This window comes from Coffea arabica, chromosome 11e, assembly GCF_036785885.1.
Source record: "Coffea arabica cultivar ET-39 chromosome 11e, Coffea Arabica ET-39 HiFi, whole genome shotgun sequence".
NCBI lineage: Eukaryota > Viridiplantae > Streptophyta > Magnoliopsida > Gentianales > Rubiaceae > Coffea > Coffea arabica.
In genome coordinates, this window is record NC_092331.1 from 55,222,370 (window position 1) to 55,232,993 (window position 10,624).

At 33.6% G+C, this 10,624-nt stretch overlaps 1 protein-coding gene across 1 annotated transcript; it reads left to right on the forward strand.

Moving 5' to 3' along the window:
* The first annotated feature begins 5,778 nt into the window (after positions 1 to 5,778).
* LOC140021639 (homeobox-leucine zipper protein HOX3-like) lies at positions 5,779 to 9,205 on the forward strand. The gene is made up of 4 exons (XM_072072928.1): positions 5,779 to 6,137; positions 6,589 to 6,782; positions 6,938 to 7,017; positions 8,673 to 9,205. The coding sequence occupies exons 1-4, from the start codon at positions 6,050 to 6,052 to the stop codon at positions 9,010 to 9,012; spliced, it is 702 nt and encodes a 233-aa protein (XP_071929029.1). The 5' UTR covers positions 5,779 to 6,049; the 3' UTR covers positions 9,013 to 9,205.
* Positions 9,206 to 10,624: the final 1,419 nt, after the last annotated feature.

Below are 10,624 nucleotides of genomic sequence, written 5' to 3' on the forward strand. Positions count from 1 at the left end.
GTCCCCTACCCAATCATCATTTCGGGACCCAGGCCCTTGCATGTTCTCTCTTCGTCTGTTGCGGCCTATCCAAACCTAATCATCAAAAGAAGGCTGATTCCACGATCTCTTTCTTGTCGGTATTTATTTATCTCTTTCCTACTTTTCAAATGATAACATGATGAGTTCTACCATATCAAATTTGACAATATGTTGAATATCAATTATAACTCGGTTTCTTGAATAATTTATTACCAGCGAATACTAATTTCACACTTTTGGAGTACCCATTTTATATTTCTAGATTCTGTTTCTTAACTGAACACGACACTTAAATTTAATGGATTTAGATGTTAACATGTTCATACTCATTTAATAATAAAAAAATAGAACATGTAAATTGAATTGATTAAGTAAAATTGAATTTTCTAGACAAAATTTATTCCAAAAATAAACGATAAATTATTCTCTTATCACTAAATTCGATATGCAATCAAATGTATCAGATTTAATATTTTAACAATTCGGCAACTTAACAGATTCATATTTCAAATTTATTCGTTAACATTTGAATACCATTCGATAACAATGCTGAAAACGCACTACTAGACGGCTTAAAACTTACCTAACTCATCACTAACATACTCATCGTGTAACGTGTGTGTGCAAAATTTTCTCCATTGAAACGTAAAACTTGTAGCGTGAATTCGTTCATGTGCGTTCGCACGTTGGATGGCATGATGATGGTCTAGAATAAAAAGTACTCCAATGAAAACAAGAAGAAAGATTTATAGAAAACTAGTACCTTTTGTGGCATGAACTACTTGGCTTCTTTCTTAATTGTACATGGTGATTAGATTCTGAATTGACATATACTTAACTCTTCCTTTTGTTCGACAAATCCTACAATGATTTGGTAAAGAATCAGATTTGGAAAGTAGAATCTTGTAACGTTGTTGTGTAGATAAATATTCTGTAGAATATTCTATAAAAAATAGTAAAGAAAAAAAAATAGTCTATAGAATATATATATACACGACTTTGGTCAAGATGGAATACGTACACATTGTGGCGGATAGGATTCTGATAAAAGAGAACAATAACAACGTTAGGGAAAAAAAGAAGAAGGTATCTTCTCTGTTCCCAAATTAAAGATTTCCAATAACTTAAGCACCTTAGACCATTCAATTGATGTTTGTTAGTATTTAGTTTGGAACCAGTATGGTTTCCATCATTCTTATAAGTTTTAAATTGTATGGTACTGAAATTCTCTAACAAATGGAGGTATATTTCTTCAAGAAAATCTAAACCATTCTACGTTTACTTGGAGCCAATAAAATATACAAGTAAGACAAAGAAACTCAAGTATGTACGAGGCTGTAGATTAGAATATGACTCTTCTTTTACGACTCAAAGTCAGCAAAACTTCCGTCCGGCAGCCGCCTTGCCTCCCCTCTTCCTCCTCCTGCAATTGTGTGCCATAGCTACTTGGATTTGTATTTTGTTTGGGAATAAAGAATCGAGCTGAGGCATGAAGGACAAAGCAAAATACATGAATGAGATGAAAAGGGTTTTTTTTTTTATTGCGATTGATCGTCCTAAATCCGGTCCAAGATGAGACTTGAATTATATTTCCAAAGAGAATTCCAAAGCAAAGGGGTGACACCCAACTCTTCGTTCTTTTTTTTTTTCTTTTTTTTGGGGGTGGGTATGGCATTGGCTAGTTTATGCATGCTATAACATTTTCTCTCTTTTGCTTAGAATAATTGCATGATCTTATCATGCTCACGATTAAAATTCACTGAACCTCAAGGGGAACAATTGAATATCTCTAGGGCTTGTGTTAGTCTACAAGACAGAATTTAGTTTACGAGAACTAGAATTTTATACTTATACCTGCCCAAGGGGTAACATAATAAATACTATTAGTGCTGCTAACCTTACTCTTAGCTAGCTAATTGCAAATTCTATCATTACGTGTTTGAAGTGAAATTAATTACAAGGGTATGCCTTGTATGGTTGTTTCAGAGCTATGATTGGATTGGCCTAAGATAAATGTGGGTAATAGCCCATTTCACAGAATAAAAGAAAAGTTCATATTAATTTGAGACATCAACACGCACTATAATTTCGACCAAAAATGAAAAAAAAATATATATATATAATTGATCTGACCGAATTAGTTTGGCTAATTTGAATCTTTCTTTGTGAATTTGATTGGAATTTTATTGTGGACTTCACAGCCTCCTTGTTTGGGTTTTATTTGATCTAACCAATGAAAAACCGAATAAAACAGACTTAAACTTTTTCTCTTATTTAGTGCTATCTAAGTACGGTTTCTCATCCAAACATTGAAGCTGTCTCCAAAGATGACAATATGAACAGCACAATAAATTATGAGACATTAAACTGTATGATATACGTTCATTGTACGTAGCTAATTAAAGAGGAGTTTAAGGTTTAAACCCATGTTTGTCAAAAGTAACAATGCCACTTCATCAAGTAATTGGCAGTGATTACAATTAAAACACTTTTAAGACTTTGTCAAAGTACCTCTCAAATAGAAAACATAATTAGATCAGTCGTTTCATACTTTGGTCAAGAATAGTTGTTTCTCGAAGGCAGTAGAGTTATTCGTGAGATGATTTTCGTCTTAATTAATGTCATTTTTGCTAGTTCATGGTCCAATGGCAAAGAAGGTGAATTAGCAAGGTCAAGGATAGTTGTTTCCCGAAGGCAAAGTTCGAGATGATTTTTGTCTTAATTTATGTCATTTTGCTTGTTCATGGGATCCAATGGCAGTAGCTTTCCCTTTCTCCTTGATCTCTATCCCTGTCCTACCAGGCATGCACTATACTAAGTAGTTAACTTGAGTAGGTTATATGGACAATGGAGTTAGCCTGTAACTAATAAACCTATGCATGGATTTTAGAGGACACAGATAATATTTGTCTTGGGACAAAAACATACGAAAAAAATAACACATGAAGCTTTTTTTTTTTTTTTTTTTGAAATTTCTTGTCTACAAGTTAATTGCTTGTGTTTAATTATCTCTGATTTTCAAAGAAACAGATCATTAGGATGTTGACAGATCCTCAATAAAGTAAAATTAAGCCTGATTCTTACCAAAAAGTTGTCACTTTGCGTATGTAACATTTCCACAAGCAGATGATTTGACAGCCTTTTTATTCCCCCTCCCCTTGTTTTTTTTTTCTAGTCCCCCTCCCCTTGTTACCTATCACATTTTTTGTTTTATTTTCTTAAGTTATATCATAAATCTAATTCTCAAATTGCCAACACAAGTTGACTCAATTGATAAAAACGTGTCACTTCTTCACAAAAGATCATACGTTCGATATGAGACTCTGTAAATACAAGAATTTTTACAAACAATCTATGGTTCTGGAGTATTGCCCTGATCGGTGACAACGGCGAGAGTCGAACCTATTCAAACTTTAAAAAAAAAAAAAAGGTTCTCAAGCCATGGAGCAAACAACGGAATTTGCGGCAGAAAGGCTGTCAATTGACGGAGATGTTTTGTCTTTCTTCTTTTTGTTTTAGAAGAAAAAGAAAAACCCACCATCAGTTACTTCTATTAAGAGACTGATGAAGTCATGAAGGCTTTATTCAATTCCAGTTTGATAAAATATCGAAATTCCATTTATTAGAAATAGAAGAGTAAAGGCTCCATTATTATGCATGAAAGTCCATTAAATATTACACTTATTGAAGTACTCAAAGAAGTTACCACTCGCAGAGAGTCATTATGAATGTATTCAGCAATTGCAATTACAAGAAAAGAAACATTAAATTAGCCACATAAAGTAATTTGGTGGTACGCTGTTATGTCAAAATAGCAAATCACGTACTACTTGAGTTTTATATTGTATGTTGCATAAACTTCATCTCTCATTAATTATTATTACTCGCAAAAAAATATGTTGAAACCTCAAGAATTAGCCTTAGGCCCTATTTGATAATTCAATTCAGCACTTAAAATTAATGAATTCAGATCTTAACATATTCAGACCGTTTGATAACAAAAAATTGAATATCTGAATTAATTAAGTGGCACTGAATTTTCTAGGTAAAACTTACTCCTAAAATTAAGTGATAATCTATTCACTTATTATTGAATGTAATATGCACTCAAATATATTAGATTTAATACTTAACAATTCAATAACTTAATGGATTCAGACTTTAAATTTCAAATTTCAGTTTTATCAAATGCACCCTTAGTAAAGAATCTGAAGAGATAGTTACTTAGTAAGTGCAACTTTATAGATGAGAGTAAGATCAAAGGTTATTATGTCAAACTTCAGAAGGAAAGGGCAATTCACTAAACAAAATGCTCTAATAAACTTGTTCAATTTCATAACCTCAAAAAAGGAGGGGAGGGGTGTGTGTGTGTGTGTGTGTGCGCGCCCGCGTGTTTCTGTGTTTTTCTTTCTTTTTAACTCCCTACTGGCGACATTAATGTGAAAGAAGCGTTACAAAATACTTCCCATCTGTAGTCTGAACAAACCTGCAAGGAGGTAAAGGGCCATAAATGCCTCATTATCTCCAAAGCTCTTAACAGATGACATTGACAATGCACCACACCAATATATAATTCCCACCAGAGCTACAGTTTCCCTTGCACATTAATCCATTGAATCACATGTTTCCCAACTGATCACTTGATCACCCATCTCACTCAATGATGTCAATCATCATCACCAAATACTGCTGCACATATATGATATATATGAATATTCATATGATTTTATAATTCAGGATTGACCAAGAATTACATACATGCTGTGTCAGGTTGGTGCGTGTCTTTGACCGTGTAACACTATGTGTTTTTCTTGTACAAATATCTATGCATGTGTGGGTTCAATTTCATACATCTCTAATGCGTAGGACCATTTATAGTGCTGAATTTAAGTTTTGCGAGATCAGAATCTTGACCATTTACTTCTAGCGTTACATCCAAGTAGATTTTATGGTTGAATATCATATTGGAAAGAAAATTATACATACTTTGTCCTATTATATTTTTCTTTTCCTTTTTGAGATCTTACGTGTTTTTGCTACAACACTAAAACATTTTTTGTCACGACAATCATTTACTATATCACTTTCTATACGTGTAAAATATTTCAATTAGAATTTATTTCACAGATATCTGTACAATATATAAAGTCAGAAGGGTGACAGTTGGTGTAAATTTTTTTAATCATTTTTTCAACTTTCAATTATATTCTTATAAAATCTAATTTTTATTTCAATTACATGATCACGTTTTACTAATATAACTACCTTAAAAATTATAATTACCAAATTAATATAGCCATATAAATCAAAGTTCTCCAATTAATTTATATAAATTGTATTTATGTGTAAAATAAAATTCATATAATATTAATTATTTTTAAATTCATACATATTGGATGTGCCCTTAATGCCAATTTAAATAAATCTTGAAGGGAATAAATCAAAGAGAGAAAGAGATAAGGGGGCATTAATTCAAGTTTGAGGCTCAATGTCCACTGCCAATCATTTCAGCAGCTGACCTCTGAACCGACAGCCCAGACAACGCCCATTTAGTTGAAACAAAAGAATAAGAGCACCCTGCTGGCTATTCACCCACAATTTGAACCCAATGTATTTTTCCCAATGGTGAAGTGAAGGACACGTGTCTTCCATCAGAAGGGTTAGACTCTTTGACTTGACGACCATAGTCAAGATTCCTATTACCCTAAGGCTAAGCTAGCCATCTCCCTTCTTCCAAAAAACCATTAGGACTACTACTCTTAAGTCTTAACTACATAACTAGTAGCATTAGTATTAAAGTTTTCTTTCCAACAACTCTTGTTACGAACTCTTCTCCCTTGTTCATTTTGACCATTTTTTGGTTGTTTCTTCACTTTTCTCCATTATTTTCTTTCATTCCTGTCCCCCCCATCCTTTTTACTTTTTGCCCTCTCCAAACACCACAAAAGTGTGTGTGTGTGTGTAGATATATAGTGCTTGTTGAGGCGGTCCTCTTGTGTTTTCATTTGCAGGCTGCATCACCATCACCATGGCGATTCTTCCTAATACTTCTACTTGTTTGGAGCTAACTATGTCGATCCCAGGCTTACCTTCATCTTTGTCTATCCCTTCTTCAGGTATGAAACTATAATCAATCTTTTTCCAGTTTGATTTTATCCTTGTTTGTTTTTGCTTTTGTGCGTCTCCAATTTAACTGTTCAGTTACACCCTCTTTCTTTTGATTCTACGAATTTGGTGGATTCTAGTAACCCTCTTTTGATCCTGATTTCTTGTTTCTGAAATGATAAACGAATTTCTTGAGGTGCAAAACTTAACACTGATATCTTATAACAAGATCTTTTAGGGCTTCCTGCATGGAGGTTTGTTTATCTGATCGAACACATATACATGGACTACGCTTTCTCATCTCGTATTTTTTGGATGAACTTTTCATCATATGAAAAGATACACATATGATCATCTGATGTTCTTAGTCTCATGTTGAAAAAGTTATTTTTCAAGTTATTAATTTCTGACTTTCTAGTAAATCACCTGGTCAAATGTAAACATTAATAATAATTAATGCAGGGGAAGGTGGTGGAGTTTCAATGAAAGATTTGGACATAAATCAAATCCCATCAGGAGGTGAAGAAGAATGCATGGAAGATGAAGATGAGAGCCCAAATGGATTTGGAGGCCATCCAAGGAAGAAACTCCGTTTAACAAAGGAACAATCTCGTCTTCTCGAAGAAAGTTTCCGGCAAAACCACACCTTGAACCCTGTGAGCACCTCTAGTGTGTGTTTGTGTGTGTGCTTCTTGATTATCATCTACTTATTTTCTCAGGGGAAATAAAAAAGGTATTAATTGTGATTTATTTTTAACCAAATGGCAAAATTCACACATCAATTGAATCAGTTATGTATTAATTGTTGTAGAAACAAAAAGAAGTTTTGGCCATGCAATTAAGGCTCAAGCCGAGACAAGTGGAGGTTTGGTTTCAGAACCGTAGAGCAAGGTACTACTTATTACTAGTACAATTTACGGGTGAAATGGACCTTATTATTATGGGTCGACTGAACTCAATTTATTTTGTTCCTCAAAAACACAACTTAGACGGGTCCGAGCCTTGACCATTCTTGGCAATACCTTAAAGAGTAGAGAAAATAGATGGTCATCGTTTTGCTTTGGTACCACATTCTTTACCATCTTGATGTAAAATTTTTTTTTTTTTGGGTATCTTGTGTTGGGGTTTCATTCTTGAATGCCGGTTGGAAGTCAATACAGCATTTAAGTCTAGAAGTGTTGGAATATTGTTAAGTCTACGGCACGAGGCTGACGCCCAATGCATTAAATTTCAAGACTAAAAACTATTTACCTCATTTTCTGAGAACGTTACTTGCTTCAAAGTCTACATAGACCGTTGAAATAATTGATTCCTTGGAAAAGGGGTATTAAGTAACGGGAACAAACAAAATTGTTCAAAAGAATGAATCTTCAAAATTTTGACACATGGTGCGACTAATTCATTGATTTCCAAGATAGCTATATTAATACGATTCCTACATATATATGTGCATATGTACCATTGAGAGAATAAATTTCAAGTATTTTTTTAACCCTCCCACCTCTCTTTATACCCTTTCCACCCTCAACCGTTAATAAATTTCAAGTATTTGTATGTGCACGTAAGATTTTTTTTTTTTTTTTTTGATATTTTGTTCATGTGAGAGTGGTGCTTGCACGACGCACAATTTTATACACCTTCTTATACTGTTCGCAAACCGAAATCTTTCCAATGTGTATGATAATCATGAGTGCTTAAAGTGTTTGTAGTTTCTTCACGTAGCTCGAGTTTGAGTTTTGGGGGAAAAAAAAAGGTTGATTGTATACCCTCTTTTGGGGACAAGAAACATCCAAGACTCATGTTTGCATAATTCTAGGTGATTTGTCATTGTTTATACCCATAACAACGAAGAATATATTATAGGTCATTAATCCTGGAGTTTTGGGACCATAAAAATGACTCATGGGATTGAGAATAGCGTGAATTATGTGCCTTCATTTCTTGTACGATGGGAACATATTGATGGTTTGTGCACTCAGCTAATAATAGCAGACAACTTTGAAAGTACCATTCACAAACTACTTTTAAGAGGTTTTCTATACAGATTTTGCAGGAATCACCTGAAAACCACGGGTCTTTAAAGGTCGTCAGAACTTATCCTTTGGTAGTATAATTGTCTTAGACAAAAAATCAGACAAATGCATGTTTTAGTGATTCATCCAGTACATAGATATGTTACTTTTATTTTTTATTTTTATTTAATTTTACAAAATTCAATGAGTTCGAAATATGTCAATTAGTGTAAGATTCATTATCTCGTATCCACAAGTTCACATATTCAAGGATTATACTTTCTGTTCTTAGCTAGAATTCCTCAAACTTTAACAATTTATATTTAAATTTTACGTGGTTAACATTATATCATCCCTTCTAGACATGTAAGCTAGTGTGAAATTAGATTTTACTTGTCAATGTGGCCTGCAAAATAAACTGATAACATTTCCTCGTTTCACATGAATATTTTTTTTGTCCGTGTGTCATTTTCTCTATTCGCTGGTAATGGAGATTTCTATATCAATTTCTCATGCATGATTTGCTCTAAACAGGAGCAAGCTGAAGCAAACAGAAATGGAGTGCGAGTACCTAAAAAGGTGGTTTGGATCATTAACAGAACAAAACAGGAGGCTGCAGAAGGAGGTGGAAGAGCTGAGGGCAATGAAAGTTGGTCCACCAACCGTGCTATCCCCGCACAATTGTGAGCCTCTTCCAGCATCCACCTTGACCATGTGTCCTAGGTGCGAGCGTGTCACAGCCACCATTGCTGTCCAGCAAGACAGGGCCGGCCCTACCACCACCACCGCCACCGGCACCACCACTTCGGCCAACCCCACGTTGTCGGCTAAAGTGGGCTTTGTTCGGCCCCGACATCCTTCCGCAGCTTGCTAGTCAAGAAAGCTTCTCATTATGTTGCAATGAGCAAGGGAAGAAAGGAAAAAAAGATGGTAGAAGATTGTTGAAGATTTGTTCATAGTAGTATTAATAGTTTTTGCTTTTCTCTTTTTGTTAGGAATTCAATAGTAATGGCTGTAGGGCGTACAATGTAGTGGGAACTCGGTATTCAAAGCACTAACTTGGCATCTATATATTACTACTAAGCTAACCAACTCAATTTGGTATCCTCCAGTTTTAGTCCATATGCATTTTTCTGTATTCCCTCAATATATTCACATCTGACTCAAAAAAATGTATATGGATTTAGTCAATTCTATATGAAATTTAATAAAAATAATGAAATATATTATAAATAATGTTGATTTTTGAAAATAATTTTTATTAGAGCGCAACAGAGAGTTTTCTCCAATATATGGCCATGTTTGGCAAGTAAGTTTTTTGGGTGTTTGTCTAAAATTTTACTGTATCTTACTGTAAAGGTTGTAAAATTTTTGGATATTTTGAAATGTATAATTTAAAAATTTTGAGAAATTTTTTAAGGTTACTGTATCTAAAGTTATTTAAAAAATTGTAGCAAACAAACTTGACTAAAAACTTGCTTACCAAACAAGGCCATAATGTAATGTAGGAAGAAAGAGATATCCACTTCAAATTGGCTACAAGATATGATAATAATCAAAAGTTACTGAGTATTAAGGTCATGTGTGGTTGGCGTTCCAATTATTGTATATGTTGATTGGAAATCCAAGTGTTCAATTCTCACATGAAATGTCGTTGGTCTTAGACCTTGAAGTACTTACCGTCAAACATTTTTTTGCTCCCCAAACTTTAGACAATGTCCAAGATTTCACAACATTTCTTCTTCTTTTCACCAAAATTTGCCTTTTGCTTTCGAGCTTCCAACTACTATCTCATGAATGGGACTATGGCAAAATTAGCTGAGTACGGTATCTACGTGCACGTGTCATTCTAGACAACCCCTTGTGAAAAATTTTGAAGATGTAAATGTGGAAAAAAAATCATCTCAATTATTGATCATAAACCTAACTCTATAAGTAGTCAACCTGCGTATTGAATTGCTGACAAAAGCGAAACTTACAAAGTAAAAAAGCACATACGTTTCTAAGGTTGAAAAGTTGTAAAAGTATCATCAGTTTTCTTGAAAGATTTTTCAAACATTTGATATTCCAGAATCTGACATTTTCTATCCTGTAACAGAAACCTTGAAGCTTTCAACAACTTGAAGTCCAATGCGCAAGGAGCTAGACTTTAAAATTACATTTAACGTGCCCTAAATAACAGATCCTTTTTTTTTTTTTTTTTTGTAATCAACTAAAGTTGGTTTTCTGAATTTATGTATAGTGAAGGAAAGAAAAAAGAAATCCAAAAAATTTAAGTTGGTTTTATGTCAAAGCAATTTAAAATACATGGCACATCATGAATATTATTTTTTCATGAACAGAAAAAACTTAAGTTATAGTAGTAGTATTAATATTTAAGTGAACCAAGAATGTAAAAGACTAAAAGGTGACGGAATTAACCAATATAAATCAAATATTGGATTCAAATTGTCTGGTTTTTGTATCTATGAAAAATGAATTTTCTT

What these genes read in the sequence shown, in the direction of transcription:
- LOC140021639 (XM_072072928.1), top strand. Translation starts at nt 6,050, where the DNA reads ATGGCGATTCTTCCTAATACTTCTACTTGTTTGGAGCTAACTATGTCG. An exon ending in TTTGTCTATCCCTTCTTCAG is followed by an intron (nt 6,138 to 6,588) that starts GTATGAAACTAT and finishes TAATTAATGCAG; the next exon opens with GGGAAGGTGGTGGAGTTTCA. An exon ending in TTTCAGAACCGTAGAGCAAG is followed by an intron (nt 7,018 to 8,672) that starts GTACTACTTATT and finishes TGCTCTAAACAG; the next exon opens with GAGCAAGCTGAAGCAAACAG.